Raw genomic sequence first — 19,501 nt, forward strand, 5'->3', positions numbered from 1 at the left:
CTCTACTACGCTTGCACCATGCCACCGGGCCCCTGGACCAAGTATAACCAGCAGTGTGGGGATGGGACAGAAGCCATTCTGTGAAGTGATCCGATGGCCATTCCCAATCACGGTGCTCCTTACCATCATTACTTCTGGTTTCTTTCGGGGGTTACAAAGCAGAGACACTTGGCATTTTTGTCACATGTTCCTTGCTGATAGGCGTGTGCAGAATCAGTGTCAAGACGAGGGCTGGGACATGTGAGCACGTGGTTCCTGTCTGCGTGTCCAGTTCTGCAGCACACTCCTCCGCTTGAGACTGAAGGAAGGATATTCTCTAAACACGACGGAGATTATTACAGTTATTACAGCTGTTTGTCTCTGGTTTTGAGGTGGCCAGAGAAAGGCTTCTTCTCCTGGGAAGACTGAGAGAGCTGGAGTGAGAGCTAGGAGTGATGGTAGACTTTGTTTTTTTGGATTTGCTTTTTACATCTGGCACAAAATTCCGGTTTTTTTTGAATTTACAAGTTTTCTTTTATGCCTTCTACCAATACAAAATTACACAAATGAGCAACTGAATCTGAACGTATGCATCTTGAAATGTATTTCTCCAATTATTAAAATTCCACTGAGAGAGAGGTAGGAGGTGCAGCATGGCAGTATTCATCCTGTCATTATAGGATGGCAATCCATATTTAGATCAACTGTGATAAATAAAAGTAAGATATTCATCTCAATCTTCAATTGCTATAGTGCTGAGCCAGATATTATGCTTTCCCAGATATTTTAATGGAGTGAATGACTATTGATTGTTAGTCTCTCATGACCCCTGCAGAAAGTGTTGTATTTATGGGGTATGCTATTACCATCATTATTATCTTAAATTTCTTATTTCATTAAGTAGCTAACATTTTTGCAGCATGGTGATTGCCACAAAAGTCAAAATCATTTAACGGGCAAGTGAACAAAGAGGTAAGTTATGCCTCTTCATTTCCAGCTAATGGTTTTCAGATCTGGATTTAGGAATTAAAAAGCCAGATTCTCAGCACACGTAGTACAGTGGCATTTAAACAGAAGATTTATGTAGATAACATTCTTTGAACAGTTTTTCCATTTTCAAATATTACCTTATATACAGTGGAACTATTCTTTCCTGGTTTAACTTTTTATCATCTGAAATATTTTGGATCAGATAAGTAAATGCTGTTGAATTTTACAGCCTTCAACACTGTAGTTTGAATTTACCTTCACTTCAGTTACTTTAAATAAATAATTAAGCTCTAAATGCAATTTTTTAAATTTAATTGACCTTTCAAAGATTAATGGAAAGATTTATCTTTTGTTCTGCATAGTTCAGATACTAAAGCAATCCTTTTTCTTTATGAAGTCAGTTTTAGGCCAGGAGGAGACATCATTACTTAGGGTCTCTTGAGCTACTTATTTTTTTAAGCTTTACTGAAATGCATGCAATACAGATTGCAGTTCTAAAGCAGTGAAATAATTAGAAATAAACAGGAGGTAATGTTAATTTGGATTACGTTTCCTCCTCATTTTCATCTAGTGATATGCAGTCATCTCATAAGAGATTTGCTTCTTGAGGTCCCTTTTAGCCTGTGAATTATTATGTACCGGGATGTGATTCCTCTGCTGTTTTGTTTTTTTATATCAGCTGCATAACTTGTATTCAGGGTGAACTATGTGTGCTTGAACATTATGTTATAAAAAGGGTTTTACTGAGATTGTACCGTGGAAGAATCAGGTGAGTTTTTTTAAAAAAGTTGGCTTGTTGTTAAGCCTTTTAATATTCTCTGCAGTTTTTACCCCTTAGAAGTGCAAACAACAGGATCATCTTCACTTCTGGCTTTTCCTGAAATTTATTTAAAGCCATTAACTCTACGGGGCCTGTTCATAAACCTAAGCATAAGTCGTATTAATGTGCTCTGCGTCTGCGTCCCTGTTGTCTCCTTCATGAAAAAGGAGGATGAGCAGGAAGCGTAATATTGGATCACGTCGCAAACTGCCTCCTTTCGGCTTCGTTATGCAAACAGCTCGCCAGCTCCTCGGCGGCTGATAGCGCTTAAATAGGCCGTTAGCCACGAGGAAGAGGTTTTTGGGTCCCGGTTATGTCATCTCGTGGTGCAGATAACTGAATAAGCACCGTCTCTGGCTTTTTCACTCTTCAACCCTAAGCGGCGGTGTTTTATTTCCATGCCGAAAGATGAAATCGGGTTAGGGTCAGCACGCTGCTGCTCTCCTTTTAATTCCCTCGCTGCTTTTAACCCTGTTGGGTGAGCGTGTCATGTCACGTTTTGCGTCGCGGGATGTGGAAAACGCTCACGATTAGTCATGAGGCCATTTACAGGAAGGCTTTTTTCTCTCTATAAAGTCCTTTCTGCTGTGCATTTTGTTATCGTCACAGAATAATATTTCCAAGAAAGTCGTAACTCATTTTCTCCAAAGAAGTGAACTGAACTGTCCGGTGTCTCCAATCATCCTGCAGAGTAACACTTCAGATGACTGTCACTGAAACGCCTGCTGCACCGTGGGAAGATTGGTCTTTTTTTTCTTCCGTACGTCGTTACGCGTCCGGGGGACACGAGACGGTGCCGTGCAGACATCCCGTCGGCATTGCTGCGGCGCCGACCTTTTCCTCCTCGTTCAGTGAATTTGTCTGTGAATAATTCGCGTCGCTGTAACAACGGTCGGCTGTCAGCGTAGCTGTCCCCGTGGCTCGGGCTCGTGCCGGGGCAAAACCCGGCGGTCTCAAACATGATCGTTTCATTATTTGGGAAAGCTGTCGCCGCTTTATCCCTCTTCCCACATGAGCAGAGTTGGCCACAGAGGAACAAAACCTATTTTCCATTTGCAGCGTTGGCTATTAAATATTTGTACGTAACGCAGTGTTCTTGTACAAGTATCTTCCTGATTTATTTAAAGCTCTCCCTGGAGAAAATTTGGAGAGCTACCTGCAAGGTAAAGTAGGTTAAGATGAAACTTCAGCCCCTTTTCCCGAAGCGAGTAGATGTTTCAGTGTTTGGGTTTTAAGTTGGGCGATGGTCAAGGCATCGCCTTGCTCTGCCTTCCGCTGTTTTTTAGGAAAAAGCCTGCGTGATCTCCATGGGCCACTTTAAATTTGAAAAAATCCTTCTCTGTGTAAGTTGTAAGCCAATGTCCAGCTCATCTCTTTTCTCTTTGAGTCAGCCAGTTTCGGGCATTTGTTCGTCCGTCGCTTAGTCCCTCGCCGGTGAAACGCATCTTTGGAGATGGGAGAGATCATCACGTTGAAAGTGAAGTGGAGGAGCTGTGCTGGTTTAGGTGTAAATCAGTAGTGATGAGGGACTGGTTTAGGTTAAGGTACTTAGTCTTTGGTTTGATTTTGATGGAAAGCCTTCCAATCTACTGTGCGTTGCATAGGCTGAGGACTAAATCCTGAAGAAACATCATTGACACAAAACAGAGACCAAACTCAATACGAATATATTTTTAGCAGAAGCAGCAGCAGAGTACTGAGCGCAAAAGGCATCTGCATTCAGGAGAAAGAGCTAGAATTTAATTTTACCCTGCTTTACCTTGAGTGTAACTGTAGTCCTGTAAAATTTTATTTATCTCCGTTACTTCCATACGGTCTGCCTACAACTGTATTTGTAATATTGTGTTACTGGTTGTACTGTGTGGTATTTTTCTCCCCACACTTCTCTTTTTCTCAGACCTCTTTGCTTTCTAGCAGACAAATATGCGGTTGGGAATTTTTTTTCTTATATCTTTTCATGTAGTATGAGGTGTCGCTTGGCTAAATACAGTCTACACAGTGTAAAAATAAAACGTGATTAAAAAAAGTGAAAAATGAGTTCTGACCACTAGATGAAGGAAGAGGCAGAGCTGCTAAGGAGTGCTGTTCACTGCACTTTTCCATACCTTTGAGCTTATTAAAAGTTATTTCAAACCGAGGTGTACCATGGACTTTTGTCAAGAAAAAATCTAACTATATTCCCCGAAGCCGATGCGGATCTGTTGTGGACTATTGGGATAAAAGTGCTTACATGCATATTTAATTTCCGGCGGGGAAAAAAATTACCATATTGCCAGTAATGATCCATTAAAGGAAGACTGCTGTGTGAATGCCTTCAATTAAATATTAAATATTGTTAAGCTAAAATGGTTTTCTAATATATCATTCACTGAGAAAAGTGTGCCGCACTAAATAAATGAGCAGTTTTCCAGGTCTGCTGGAAGATGGGTTCTGAACGTGTTTGTTTGGAAATGAAAATAATCTGTTGTTTTAATACGAATTTAGGTAACTAATGATGAGTATTTATGTTAGAATTTAAGCAATACCGTATATATATTGGAAATCAAGCATGGGTTTGCATCTGGTTCTTTACCACAGAGTGATCTCAGAAAGAAAGGCAGAAATGATTTAGCGATATTCCAGTTGCATCTCTGTCTTCCACCCGCATTGCCTCTAAAAAATCTGGGAAGCTCAACTGGCATTTGCCGACTTAGGTCATATTTATATGCCAGTAAGAAGTGATGTTATAGTCATGTTTTCCTGCCTGTTTTTTTTTTTTTTTTTAATCCACTCTACAGATTCTATCTAGGTGTTTTTCATTACATTCTTTATTTCTGACGCGATTCCCACAGTTTCAGTGTTATACATTTGGTAGTTCATTTTCGCTTTTTTATATGCCCGGCGTTTGATGGTCTTTGCATGTAAATGAAGAAACCGTAATGATCTCTTGCTGCAGCAAAAAAAATAATGAAAACAAAACCACCTCTCAGAGAGGCATAGATTAATTCCGCTGACTTTTTTGATTTTTAAATGTGAAGATCAGCGATGATGCAGTCTGCAGAGGAGGCAGCTTGTAGACACGGTACTTGTGGCACCGTCGTCTCAGTGCGGTATTTGTCCCTTTCAATGACGAAGATAGTTGTGCAACGTTAACAGCTTCTCCTGAGATGTCGCTTTTTGCTCAGGGTGAAGCATGACCTGCCTATTCAAATTCATCTTTCCACAGCAGACTTTATAAGCTCTGGATTATTCCTTGCTCATCCTTTAAAAGCCTCTTTTTCCACTTTCTGTTAGGGTCAACATCCTCTTAAATGAATGCTAATTATGCAAAACCTGTCTAGTTTGGTGGGATTTTAAAGCACTTTCCTGTTGACTTCCATTACCGGCGTTTTCCTTTTGGGAACGCCTGTGGGACATGTTTCCCTCTTTGATATAGGTGGAAATAGAGAAAAGGAGTAATAGTAATGCTGCTGTATGATGTGAAATGCCCTTCCCGTACCTCCTCTTCGACTGTAGTTGCACTCCACCAGGAATGGTTTTCAGTGCTGGTTGCTTGGTCTTCTGTTTTCCTTAAGTGCAAAGTTGTCTCAAAAGCTATGTATTTTTATTCTTCATTAACTACTTCTCTGTTTCAGCCAATTCAAGAAATTAGAACTGTTTTGGCAGCACAGTACATTAGATCTTCTATAGCTTAATAAAGCACACCAGGAGCATTTACATGCCAAGAGGAAAAGCGGATGAATCTCTGTAGAGCCACAATGAGGTCAGCTGGTTCCAGCTGCAAAACAAGTATCTTGTGTACTGCTCACTAAGGCATTAAAATGTTGTTTGATGCTTGTTTATCTTACCATCTTTAGTAGGCTTTGGCTCCTGTTTTTGGTAGTGTACATCATATGGCTCCTATGTCGTTACTTTTTGGGATAGATCCCACTGAGCCCAGTCCACTCTCATCTTGTAGTGATTGGTTTCACAGTGGTCTACAGAGGTTTCTGCAGAAGTCCTCTCTTTAAAGTTGTTACAGTGAAAATTCTTTTTCTTTCTTTCTTTTCCTTGTGCTACAGTATGGCTATCCAAGTGGACAAGTTCAATTTTGAGAGCTTCCCAGAATCCCCTGCTGATGGGACCCAGTTTGCGAATGCAAAGCAGCTGGAAGAAGAAAGGCAGCAGGCAAAAGGTCTGGAGATTAACAGCAAGCTGGATATTTGCTGGAAAATTATATCCTTTCATAAATACTTGCTTTAAAAATACATAAATAGGTACCCTGTGACACATTTTGTTTTATAATAACTGTATATTATAACTGTATATATATTATATATGTGTGTATGTGTGTGTAATGTATATGTATTATAACTGTATATATGTTATTGTATAATAACTGTATAGCAGTGTTACTGAAAAGAAAAGTAATTAGAACTATGAAGCTTATCATAATTATAGACTGTTTAAGGTTAATGGTGCTGTATTTTATTTAGATGATGTTTGGGTTTTACTGTAATGTTTTTTTCTGAGTCATTGAGCCTGCTCAAGCCCTGCATGTTTTTCACAGCTTTTAGGGAACTGAGGAAGCATAGTGAGGATTGATGAGTAGTAGTTTTACAGGGTCAAAATTTTCTATTCTCCCCCACACTCTGTGAGTGAATCACACCCATAAAAGATACGTTAAATGATTTATAGAGCTTTCATATATTTAATGATATTTGAACAAATCAGAGCATATTAGAAATATTTATATCCAATTCGTTACAGATCTAGTAGTATAACTAATTTTAGGCAGCCTTTGTAAGGCTTAAAAAGGATTTCAGTGATGACTTAGTCATGAAAATCCTTAACATAGCCCCCTCCAAATCATGCTAAATGCAATAAAATATTGCCTCATTATTATTAATAAGGAAGTACATTAAGAAGATTTCATATACATTCAATCTGCAGTTAAAATAAACCATTTGTTTTCCTGTAAGTTTCGTGATTTCCATAAAAATTCTTGTGCGAGGCTTACCAAAACTACACTTTTCCATGATTGTCGACAGGGAAAAGCGGTGTGCAGCCAGCAGCCCGCCGAGCCGGGTTTCGGTACGCCGTGTCCTTCAGGAGGTTTATCTTTTTCACTCAAATCATGCCCAAATTCGCATGATTGTAGGTGGCATGAAGTGTGAGAGAGTGGTAATAAAATCGTGATTCATCTTTAGCGATGCCTTATTGTGCTTTTAATTGTACTTTTATCTAACGATCTGAAATGATTCTTCATTACTAATTATTAAAACTGCATAAAGCTGTACATGGTTAGTCAAAGGCAAGACTTGAATTATAAATGAGGTTCCTAAGTGCCTGGCTCCATCCCTGTGCGCTAGGCAGCATTTCAGAAAGAATTTCACTTATGCAAAAATGTCAATATTTAACCAGAACTCACTTAGAAAATTTCTCTGTTATAGAAAGATGTAGCTATTCTTTGATAACCTAGTTGAATTCTTAAGCTGGAATTGAAGCCATAGCTGTAATAGTTTTATCAGGGTGTAAGAATACACCCTCATTCATTTTTGTTGCTGAGCAACACTGTTAACATCCGTTCTGTGTTCGGTATTTAAACCGAATTTTGCTACCAAAACGGTCACGGCTGATATGTAAGTCAGTACCGAAGAAAACTGATAGGACAATTCATGAATTTTATCTGTTAAATTCAGTGCAAGAGTTAGTTTCTATGTTTCTAAGATTTTTTTTTGAATGTTTTCTTTGTAACTAGAACTAAAACTAATGTAACGTAAGGCAACGAAGCGTGTGTGTGTCTGTGTGTAAAAATTATTGAAGAAACTTGTACATTGTTTTCTAGATTTTATGTCCCAACTGCAGTCAGTCTTGCTCATCCTTTCATTCCTTACAATAGCATTTAGATTTCAGCCAGCAAAAAAAAAACAATTCTCTTCTCACTTCTACAACTTTGATTTTCACAAAACTTTGAGAAAGTTTCTATTTCTGAGACATCTGTCCTTCTGCTAGAGCAATTTGCAGCTAGCAAGCAGAGTTGATTTCAGAAAGACTGATGGACAGCTTAGCTGTATAAGCTTTGTTTTCCTTCAGAAACCAGTCTAAATGCAGTCAAGAGATAAAAACTGTTTATTTGCATAAATACTAAGCTGTGTTTCTGCTTATATTCCTTACCAGAGAAGGCATTTTTGCAAAGGCCTTTTGTATGGGAAGACGAGGTGATCTCTTAGGTGTCTACCGTCTTCAAACTACTTTGAGCTCTCCAGCTAGCCTTTCTGTGCCAATATGCCTATATAAGCGAGAGGAATGTAGATTTTAGAAAACACAGTTCAGATAATTTTACTATAGGTAATCATATATTATTTAAAAGGGAAGGGATATATTATTTAGTTTATTAGAAATAAATAGAAACCGATGTTTTTTTCCATCAATACAATAAAATGGAAAAATGAGTTGTCATGGTTAGAATTTACGAGAGATTCAGTGTTCATAAGTAAATCAATGAAAAGTTCATGAAGATGTTTCCAGCATAGGGAGGCCAAAGCCTATTTTTACATTTAAAATATATTTGGGTATATGGCAGGAACAGTAAAGAAAAAGAATAACTCCGTTTTTCATACTTTTTAAGCAAGCCATCATCTGTGTTGGGAAGAATTACAGTATTTGGTTGATACTTTATGAAATCATTGCACAAACAAAGGTTTCAAATTTTAAGTGGATGGATGACATTGACTGCCATAAAAAGTCAGTTATTTAGAGCTCCTTGGAGGACCAAAAATAGTCCATAAATGATGAGAAGTATCAGTTTACTCCTTCAACTCCTTCCGGTATGGCAAGTACATTTTCCATTGTTTTATCCACTGAAATATTCAGGGCTTCAAATCATGAGATTTTCAATGTTTCATTTGCAAAAGTATCGTAAAGCATGATATTTTATTTTATACTTTTGCAGGGCGGGAGGCAGGAGCTCAGGAAACAGCATACTATTCAATTCAACCTTTGTGCATTTTTGACAAAATTAAAATTATTAGGAAAATAGACCGTCTTCTGAGAAAGCTTACTGCCATGCCTTTTCAATTAAAAAGAAACTGGAGTAATTTAATTTAGAGTATCACTGAGATTATACGTGTATTGAGATAATTTAAATTAAGAACACGCTGTCTTGTTTTTTAGCATCTGGTAAATGGCATCTGGTATCAGCTTAAAAACCAGGGTTTGTTGTTTTAACACAGGATTTGAACAGATGGAGCACATGTAGTATTAAGGTGGCTAATATTTTCAACTTACGCGTCTCTTTATATTTTCTAAATATTTTTAAACAAGATTCATATTTTTCTCATGGAGCTTCTATGCGTTCGGACTTGTGGATCAAGCATCTGTGCTAAGTGTCTTTTAAAGTTTCTAGGGTGCTGTGTTTGTCGCAGAGTGCTCTAAGATTTGCATCTTTATATTGATACTTGATACTTGACTCAGACTCTTAGCTTAAGAAATGTCAGATTCCGCAGGTGGAAGATGAAGGGTTTGTGGTCTGTACCCACAAGAGATGATTACTCCTCAGAATATTCCGTTGATTTGTGCCATCTACTTTTGACTTCAGAAGCTCAATTATGCTCAAACTCATTTCAGAGAATTTGGTCACATGGAAGTGATCTTCATTTTTAGAAGAATATGCAAAGATTTAACAACGTTCAGATGGCTGAAGGGATTTTTCATAGGAAGCACAGAAATGCCTGGCTAGAGGTGTCATCAAGAAGTTATTTATGCTTCAGTTTTGTATGTAGTTCAGTTTGGCATAACTCTTGCTGCTCTTGTAATGGACAGTCTTTCCCTCTCTAGCTCTGGCTGCCTCTTCTCACCCTCCTGAAGAAGCAAGGTAAGAGCAGACTTGCTAGTCTAGTGAGAAGGGCTTTCAACTTGGTACCTTGCAGGATGGAGGCCGAAGCCTGAAGAGCAGTCGGAGAACAACAGAGAAGGAGGATCCAAAAGAGAAGGTGGGTGAAGTCTTCCATAAAGAACTGGAAGAAGTCTTCCCATTGTAGGCAAGGAGACTTCTGGAGTGTGTTAGGGATGCTTTCTGTGTACAGGTGTTAGATGGCTTGATTTGGTATGTGCTGTGCTGGATCTGCTACTTGCAAATAATGAAGGTCTGGTTGGGGATGTGAAGTGTGATGGCAGCCTTGGCTACAGTGACCCCAAGGTGGTGGAGTTAAATATCCTGAGGGAAGTGAGGAAGCAGGTGGCAAAGTAATGACTCTGGGCTTCCGGAGAGGAGACTTTGGAGAACTGGTAGGCAGGCAGGATTGTACAGGTTGCAGAGGGGCCCAGGAGAGCTGGTTGACCTTGAAGAACATCCTTCTCAAAGCAAAGTTTCCGAGTGGTCAACAAGGTACATCCTACTCTTCAAGCAAGACGTAGCATCAGAATAGTTTGGCTGAGCTGACAGAGCTCAAATGCAAAAAAGAAATGTATGGAAGGTGGCAGCGGGACCAAACCTGCACGATAGGTACATTGGCAACAAAAGGACAATCAAGGGAAATACAAACCCACTGCTGAGAGGGTGGGCAACTTTGTAATCAAAGGTACTGAAATGGAGAAGGCTGGGATGTTCAGTGCCTTATTTGCCTTGGTCTTTCCTATCAAAGTCATCTCTCAAGCCTACCAAAGCTCTGTGCTTAATGGCAGAATTTGGGAGGGAGAAGTAGTAACAGTGGTAGAAGAAGTTAGAGACCACGTCACTAAACTCAGCACACAGAAGTCCATGGAACTGAATGGACTGCATCCGTGAGTGCTGAGGGAGCTGCCCAGGATCATCGGAAGACTGATTCCTAACATCTTTGAAAAGTTGCAGTGACCATGACGAGGGGAGGTCTCATGATTTGCCTTTAGTCCCAAGGGATGTTATGGCACTATCCTCGTGGAAGTCACTTCCAGGCCCACGAGGGACAAGGTGATTGGCAGCAGCCAGCACAGATATCCCAGAGGCAAGCTGTGCCTTGATCAGTCTGTTTGCCTTCTGTGATGAGACGACAAACAGTTTGGTGATCAGTAGCCAAACTGGAGAAGTGTGGACTGGAAGGCTGGTATACAAGATAGGTGAAAACTGGCTGGACTGCTGGGTACAGAGGGTTGTGATCAGCAGTTCAGATTTTAACTAGCAGCCATTTATGAGTGGCATTCCTCAGAGTTTGATATGGGGACTGATATTGCTTAATATCTTTATCGAAGACCTGGATGATGAGACAGAACGCACCCTCAGCAAATTCGCAGATGATGCTCAATTGGAGGGATCTGCCAATATCTTGGAGGACATGGATGCCATTCAGAGGGGTCTTGACATGCTGGAGAAATGGGTTGGAGAAACCTCATGAGCTTCAACAAAAAGCAAAGGAAATTCTTGCACCTGGAATGTAGCTATTCTGTGCGTCAATATAGGCTAGGAACTGACTGCTGCTTTGCAGAAAGAACATCGGGTCCTCTTGGACGTCAAGTTGAACGGGAGTCAGCAATATCCCCTTGTATTGACAACAGCTCGCACCGTCCTGTCCTGCATAAATGGGAATATATCCAGCAAGTTAGGGGAAGTAACTGTTACTCTCCCCTTGGCACTCCTGTATGTGCAGCTGGAATGCGGTCTTGTTTTGGTCTCTCAGACTGATGGAGATACTGAAAATAGGACATGGGAGGCCACCAATGCAATCAGGAGACTAGTGCATGTGTGAAGAGAGGCTGAAAGAACCGGATTTGTTTAACCTGGAGAAGCTAGGCCTAGGTGGGGATCTGATTGCTTTTTTTCAGGTTCCCAGAGGATGGCTGTGGAGAAGACGGAAGCAGACTCTTCTTAGAGGTGCACAGTGAAAGGATGAGAGGCGACTGCAGCAAGTTTCAGCCAAGTAAATTCCAGCCAGGTACTAGGAAAAAACCTTTTCACAATGAGGGTAGTCAAGTAGGAGAAAAGGTTGCCCAGAAGTGCTGTAAATTTTCTGTCTTTGAAGATATTTAAAACTTTGAGACAAGGCTCTGAGCACGCTGTTGTAACTTTGACATTTTCCCTGCTTTGAGCAGCAGGTTGGATATTGACCTCCAGAGTCGCCTTCCAATATAAATTATTCTGTGATTTATGCAGCCTCACAGTGAACTGGATCAGAGAATAAGTCTGCTGCAAACTAAACTGTCTTTTCTTCCCCTGTCTCCTCCTCTGTCCAGGTTTGGTTTCAGTCTGAGAAATTTTCTAATCTGCTTCCCAGATCAAATAAGAATTGCTATTTCAGTGAAATGAGACTATAATGTTTGGGAGAACATTTTAAGCCCGGCTCAAATAGCCTTTAAAAATGAGAGCCCCACTGCCAATTTAAATATCACGTTCCATTTTTAATTTTTCTAACAGGGTTTTTCTTACTTCAGCATTAATTTTAGTGATGTGTATGAAGCCTGGCATATTTGCAGTGTTTCTTACATTCTGGAAATTGTATTCGGTGTCCCTTCCTCTGGTTTTTACTTTCTATATTTAAAGCCAATTGTCAGCTTTTCTTCAAACCATATTTTCTTTCAGTCGTGTCAGCAATATTCATGATGAGTGGAAAGCAAAGCTGGAAACATCATTTCAGGTGAGGCTTCTCATGGAATCAGAGATTTACCTCCTGTGTGTCAAATGTGTTGTGTACTCCGAGAGCTAGACCTGTCTTCTTGCAGCAGTGTCCCATGTCGATACCAATCAGTATTTTGTGTACGGTCCAACATAACTGATCTCTGCTAGGCATTTATTCCTAACCTCCATTTATGAATTTCTTGCTTTCTTCCTGACACTTGGAGCTTTTCTTTGTTGAATTTCATCTAATCGATCTTGGTAAGTTGCACTAGTTTATTAAGTTTCTGAATTCTGAATTCCAAATGCACAAATTTTATGGATTGTTTTTGTTTCATCATCTAAATAGCTAATCAAAATATTTAAAAGATTAGGTATTTTATAGAACCTTGAGTTATGCTATTTGATATGCTGTCGGGGCTAGACAGCAAACCATTGATAATTGTTATTGAAATTTGCTTTTCTAACCATTTCTCTGTTCAGCTTTTAATGATTTCATCATGGTCATAATTATGAACCTCCGGTTATGAAAATATTGCGTGTTGTGGTACTTCTGTACATCAGAAAAGGTTTCCTTAGAAATACTTCAGTTGGAGGGAGCTTTACATTTCCATGCAGCTTCTTAGCATCAACAATTGTTTGCAATAGTAACAGTTATTTAAGAACCTTAATGACTCTGTAATTAGTTTTAGTAATAAAGAACCACAATAATAATCAAGCTGAAAACTTAAAATATGACAAGGCTACTGCTATAAGTAAAGTGTGATCATTAATCATTTAAATTTGTTTTTCATTAGTGTAAATTTTATTTATGCAACATTTATGAACATTTCCTAATTTGTTTGTGTTGGTGTGGTTGCTTCCACCTGTATTTATTTGCAGAGGAACGGAGAAATATGTTACTGAGAATAAATTTTAGAAGGATGCAAGAGGTGGAGTGCTGCATAGCAGAGAGAAAAAAAATCAGCAATTTTAAGATAGAAACCTTTTTAAAAAATATAATCCCCGGTCTTTTTAAGCAACAGGTTTCAGGTAGCATGTGCTGTTATGGTTGTGGATACCCAAGCACGCGTGAGACAATCAAGATATTATCAAAGACAAAATTTTGCCTTAGAGAAATAACTAGTTCAGTTGACTGTCATTCAGGTTTTCGGTATGAAACACTTTACATTATATACAATCTGTTGTGTTGCTAAAGAAACATGAAATAAAGGTGTACTCTAAAAAATTAGGTTTTCTTTTCTTTTTCTTTTTGTTTCGAAACAGCATCAGGTAGCTATGCATTCCTTGGCTCTGAGGCCCCAGCTGAAACTTTGCTTGTGCAAATAAAAATATGGTGTCTTAAACTGCCAAATATGAACAGTTGCACTGGAAACTGCGAGGCAACTGTTTCATCCCAGGCTGATGCATACGGTGCTAATGATAAAGATTATGTGGTAGGAGCCAAGGCCCAGGTCCCTAAAGACTTTTAAGCATCTGACTCCGATGGAATGGCAAGTTTTTCATCACAGTGAGAGTTCAGCGAAACGTTTGGAGGTTTATTGAAGTTAACGTATTCTGCAAGGTCCAACTTGACTTCGGCAATCTGTACTTCTGTTTATCTGTGCAATTTTTTCAAAGAATTTGAAATTCTAGATCTTACAATTTTGTTATGTACCAGGTTCCCCTTTGAGCTAAGAACCAAAGGGTATATTGGCACTCGCTGCTCCAAGGGTTTTGCTTTAACTGACATCCAGAGGCTCCTCTTAGAAAACAGGCAAGCTGAGTTAGGCTTTTTCTCCTTCTTGCTCTCTGATTTTACTACTGCACACCCCTGTTACTTATATACTCCAAGGCGATGCCTTTGCTACACTGTTCAGTCCATAGTGCCTCTTAAACGAGCAATTTTGTATAGTGGTCTGATGTATACTCAGGAGACACAGATCGATAGTATTTAATTCAATGCTATTTGTGTCCATTTGGCATGGTTAGAGCATACCAACCGTACTGAGTCCCTCTGTCAACTTAAGGGATTTTTGTCTCTGAGTCTACTTTGCAGCAGAGCTTAAGTGGAGCTAGATACACAGCGACTTCTGCATCTTCATCTTGGTGGTTATTCTAAATTTCTGTTTACTTTTTAATTTTGCATGTGTGTGAGAGACTGTCATAGAGGTAGAATGGATATGAAAAAGCTTAGACCATTGTTTTAATACAGATTTTAATAAAGATCATTGTTTTCCTGTAACACTGAGAATAAGATAAAGTTGGATACAAATTACACTTTATTTTCATTATTTGTCACAGAGTCATAGAATGATTTTGGCCGGACAGGATTTCTTCTGGTCATCTAGTCCAACCTCCTGCTCAAAGCAGGTCCAAGTAGGTCAGGTTGTGCAGGGCCTTGTCCACTCAAGCATCCCCGAGGATGGAGATTCCACAGCCTCTCTGGGAAACCTTTTTCTAGTGTCTTTTCACCCCACTAATATGAAGATTTTTTTCATTCTATCTAATTGAAGTTTCAGGTGTTCCCAATTTGTCAGGAGTCCGTTGCCCTTCTTCCTACCACTTCAAGCAAAGTCTTCGTCCGTTTTGTCTATGCCCTCCCTCTAAGACAGACAGCAATAAGATTTCTCCTTAGCCTTCTCTTCTTAAGGCTGAACAAACCCTGTTCTCTCAACCTCTCCTCATCTGTCGTGTGCTCCAGCCCTCTAACCATCTTGGCAGTCCTCCAGGGGACTTTGTCCATTATTTCAGTGTCTTGTACTGGGGGAGCCCAAAATGGGCTGTAGGACTTAGGAAGTGTAGGTACGCTCTTTTTGTATTATTTGAGGCATAGGTACGCATATTTTTTTAATCAGTGTAAGTGCTTGTCATAGAGGAGTAATAGCGGCTTAAATATAGACTTTCTTCTGGTTTAAATATAGACTTTCTTCTGGTTATTCCACCACCCTGGAGAACTACTACTACTTTTTTTTCAGTGGGACTCTGAAGAAATATCGCGTGCGTAGCAAGTCTTCTGCGCAACCTTTAAGAAGTTGGCTCTAGTAAATAAGCTGTAGATGCATTGCTGTGTTGAATTTGAAATTGCAAAATGTGTTTTCCTTATGAAGACACGGATCTGCTTTGATAGCATTTACCGATAGTAAAGTGTGGAGAATCACCCTTTTTATAGTCATTTTATAATGGTATCTGAGACATTAAGCTTTCCGTGGAGCTTTAAGCAGTAAAAATTTGTAATATTCTAGGCACCACTGTGAGCTAGTTGTAAGTAAATTACAGTTAAGTTAGTTTAACATTACAGTTAATGGCAGCCACTCTGTTTTAAAACTTCTTTAAAATATTGCCTTTTTATTAGTTTTTCTCTCACTTACTTATATTCCTTACATTAAAGATGTGGTAAAAGAAATATTTATCTGCTATCTCTATAAAGTAATGCAAATTATGTATTCTCTGTCCTCTAACTCGGTTTATGGAAATTGTTCTGTCGTGTTGGTGTCCCAGGTCTTATTTTCCAGAAGTGATACTTTTTGGAAGTGGTGTTCTGTTGCCTTCAATTTTCCAAATAGATGCTTTTCTTTAATGTTATTTAGGGCTTTCAGGCTCTTTGAGGTTTGTGAATTTTTCAATTGTAGTCCTTTTAGGGAAATTAAAGCTATTTAAGACATTTTTCAGTCCATATGAGGCCATAATGAGGATTATTTAGAAAAAAAAAAGTTGTATTGATCCCCCTCTTATACATCTCCTTCAGTTCTTAGTCTAAAAATCACTAATTGCTAGATCTCATTTTAATCTGAGGTTTTTAAGACTTTTTCTTTGCCTCCTATACGTCCTTTAAAGTTATGTCCTGTGGTAGAAATTAGTTATCTGCAGTACCTGTTCATTTTCTTTTGAATAACTTATAGGAGAAGATATTTTATCTGTCAGATTATGTGCTTCTCTTTCCAAAGTTTTGCAGAAAAAGTATTGGATCATGCTTAGGAGTGGTTTATAAAAGCTCATAGATTCTTCTATCTTAGATCTTTTTTTGAGTAGGACAGTTCCAGTAATTTTGGGATAGTTGGATGGAACCTTGATCTATCTTGCTATCAAGAAGAGTTAAGCCCTTAATTACGGTTGGACACCTGTTTACTAATGGTTATTTCATTTGAAGATTGATAAGTTGGAAAAGGAGCATTTCTGAGTCTGTGTCCATCCGTTCCTCTCAACTTACCTGAGATAGGGGCCTCTTGTTCCTGTTCCAGGCAGACTGCCTCCCAACCTCTCTGTAGTACTTTCATTCTGTTGTTGTTGTTTTTAATTTATTTTTCTTGTTTTTTTCCGTGGGTTGAAAAGCGCTTAGGTTTTCATTTGCTGAGTTTAGTGGGAGTTACTCCTGAGATCTCTGTTGTCAGCAATATGTGCATTCCCAAACGAAGAGGTGGCATCTGCAAACCTTATAAGGTTTGCCTACCATGAGGAAAAGATACTCTGGCATCTGGTGATCATTCCATCTATCTTTTCCATGCTTTTGAGAGTCGCATCTTGTACCCCAGAAGACAGGCAGTGCTAACTAAAGAAACAAGAAATCTATGATCTGTTTTTGACCCAAGGAGAGTTCATTCCCAGTGGAAACTTTAGCTCAGTAACCTTGAAATTCTGCAGCCACCCAAAATTTATAGTGACCTTCTAATAAGGAGAGCAATGCCTGATATTGGACAGATCTGACCCATGCTCTAGATTTGGATGCTTGTAAGAGATTAAGGTATTTATGGTGTTAGAGACCATAAATATTTAGATGATATCAATGAAAAGCTGCATTCACTGGCTTTGGTACAACTTTGTACCGTAAGGGTAACTATTTACTCTTACCTGGGCAACGGGCTTGCAAGTCATGTCTCTGGAAAAGATGATTTGCCTTTCTGGCTTCCGCCCCACGCGTGCAAGACCAGTGCATTCTGGTTGACACTCACCATCAACTACAGTATGCTTCATCAGCTCCAAAGTTGGTGACATAAACCTTGTCTTCCAGAAAGCAGCTGACTTACAGGACTAGGGTATTGAGCGAGTTTGCTCCTGGCCTTTTTTTCTGAAACTCTGACTGCCGAAATAGGTTTTCCTTTTTCAGAATGATAGTTCACGGAAGTGGAGAGAGATGGTTTTGGAGCAATTAAATGCAGAATTGGAGTTAATCTGTAGCTGATGAGGCCTGGACATAAGCCTCGTGAATCCTTGGCCAAACTGTTCACAGGGTACTATTGGATGTGTTCCTGATGGTTGGTCAGAGCTGATGTCTACCTGCTGTCAGATACCTCACCTGTCCAGTTGTCACCACTGATGCAGCAGTGGCGATCCATTCCAGCAGCTAGGGCAGCTCCACCATCTCCACTGCCTTGGGCGCAGGGTCTGAGGACCAGTCTTCTTTTCCTGGCTCAACCCTGTTCTTCATCTCAAGGATGCTGGATGCGTCTTTGGATTACACTATCCGTTCTCCTCTCTAGTTAGAGGCTGTCTGTTCAATGGCAGCGCACTGTACTTGACACTCACTGGTAACCAAGTGTGCTTGATCCTGGGACTTAGGTTTAACTAAATCAGGAACCCAATTTAAGGCTGCTTTTCCTAACATCCAAGATTAGAGCTGAAAGTTTGCCTGATTTTCCATCAGTGTTGTTAAAGCCCACAGGCAGCTATTCGTCCCGTGCCTCTAATGCATTTGAGTTTATAAGGTAGCCATGACCTTAATTTTGTTTAAAACAAGTGTTATTTTGATGGATACAACCCACAGGAAATTATTATTAATTTGTTTAAATGGAAAATACTATCGTTAGGAAACACTGGATATTGTTTAACCTTTTATATTAGAACCTGTTTTGGAAGTCCTTCAAAAAATAGGGATTCTGCTTTTCCCAACAGGCTATTGAAGTACTTCACTGCCCTTAGTTCTGCCTCCACAGAACTGGCACCTAGCCAGTATTCACAGCTATCCCATCACACATTTGTTCTGATTTGTATTGCCCTGTTAAATTTAACCCTTTTTGTTTTCAAACTGTTCTTAATTTGTCATCTGGATAGCTGAAGATATCAGCTGTTCTAATTATTATCGTCAGCCAATTCATGGGTTAATAAGACCATGTCTGTAGCCTTAACCTTTAATGAGTCTCCAGGATGCAGTTTTGTTTTTCAATAATAAAAGTTGTGTGCATTACCTGCTCTTTTTTTTTTTTATTTTTGCTCTCTGAATCAAAGTTTTCCTTAATTCTAATTTACCCTTCTCTGAAGCGTGAAGGGGAAGCCAGTGTGGAAGGCGTTCTCAATCAACTGGTCCTAGAGCATCTACAGCTGGCTCCTCTTCAGTGGGGTGAGTAACATGAAAACCTATCAATGACCTTTTTTGAGAATGTATTGGTTTGTAATTTTTGGCAGTATTTTCTCCTTAATAATGTTCTTTGTAACGTCAAATCATCAAACCTGTTACAGCATACAGTGCTGTGTATGAGAATGCTACAGTTTTCATTTACAATTAATTTTCAATCAATCATACAGAAGGATTTGCTAGGGTTTTTTTCTTTGGATATTTTTGCTTAGCTGAAGATAAACATAAAATTGAGTCTATTTTATTTTAAGTGTCAGTGTTCGGTGATAGCAACTGTGAGACCAGGGTACGCGCTTATTCCTGTAATTTGTGGTCCTGGTGGTTTTGTATGAGAGTTGGCTGCTGCTTAAACTTTTCCTTTACCTGATAGTGTGTATTACGGAGTAATATCTTTAAAATGTTTTCATATGGAATTATAATAAACTTTGTGGTATATTTATTATCATAATCTAGGCGTTTCCATTACTCTAGCTTTTCAAGCACAGAAAAGGTTATTACTTTGGGTAGTGGAGAAGAACAACTTCCCTTAATTGTGCATTCAGAATGATGTTCAAATTATGAAGTACTGAATTAGTTTAATTCTGAAGAGTCATGAAAATGTGACTTCTGTCTGAAGTTCTTAACAAGGCTTATTTAGAGGTTTTGAAACATGATGTTTTATCTCCAACGCTTCTATTACAGTGACACTTTACCGAGAAAATCTCCAGTTCATCAGAAAATTGTTTTCAAAGCCTTTTGTGTTTAAAGCAAGTTTAACTGGATACTCCTTGTTTAATGAATTTAATGACCTAGAGAGGACCAATTTTAAGGAACAGTGATACGTCACTATTGGCTGAGTTAA

General features: G+C 39.1%; 1 protein-coding gene across 3 annotated transcripts in view; it reads left to right on the forward strand.

Moving 5' to 3' along the window:
- The window catches only part of TRAPPC9 (trafficking protein particle complex subunit 9), a 461,063-nt gene that overhangs the window by 215,068 nt on the left and 226,494 nt on the right, over positions 1-19,501 (forward strand). For all 3 annotated transcript variants that reach the window (XM_067290119.1, XM_067290120.1, XM_067290121.1), the window contains 2 exons: positions 5,830-5,983; positions 18,555-18,645. In XM_067290119.1, coding sequence (XP_067146220.1) covers positions 5,830-5,983; positions 18,555-18,645 — 245 coding nt within the window. The remainder of the gene's footprint in view (positions 1-5,829; positions 5,984-18,554; positions 18,646-19,501) is intronic.

The sequence above is a fragment of the Apteryx mantelli genome, chromosome 2 (genome assembly GCF_036417845.1).
Source record: "Apteryx mantelli isolate bAptMan1 chromosome 2, bAptMan1.hap1, whole genome shotgun sequence".
NCBI classification, from domain to species: domain Eukaryota; kingdom Metazoa; phylum Chordata; class Aves; order Apterygiformes; family Apterygidae; genus Apteryx; species Apteryx mantelli.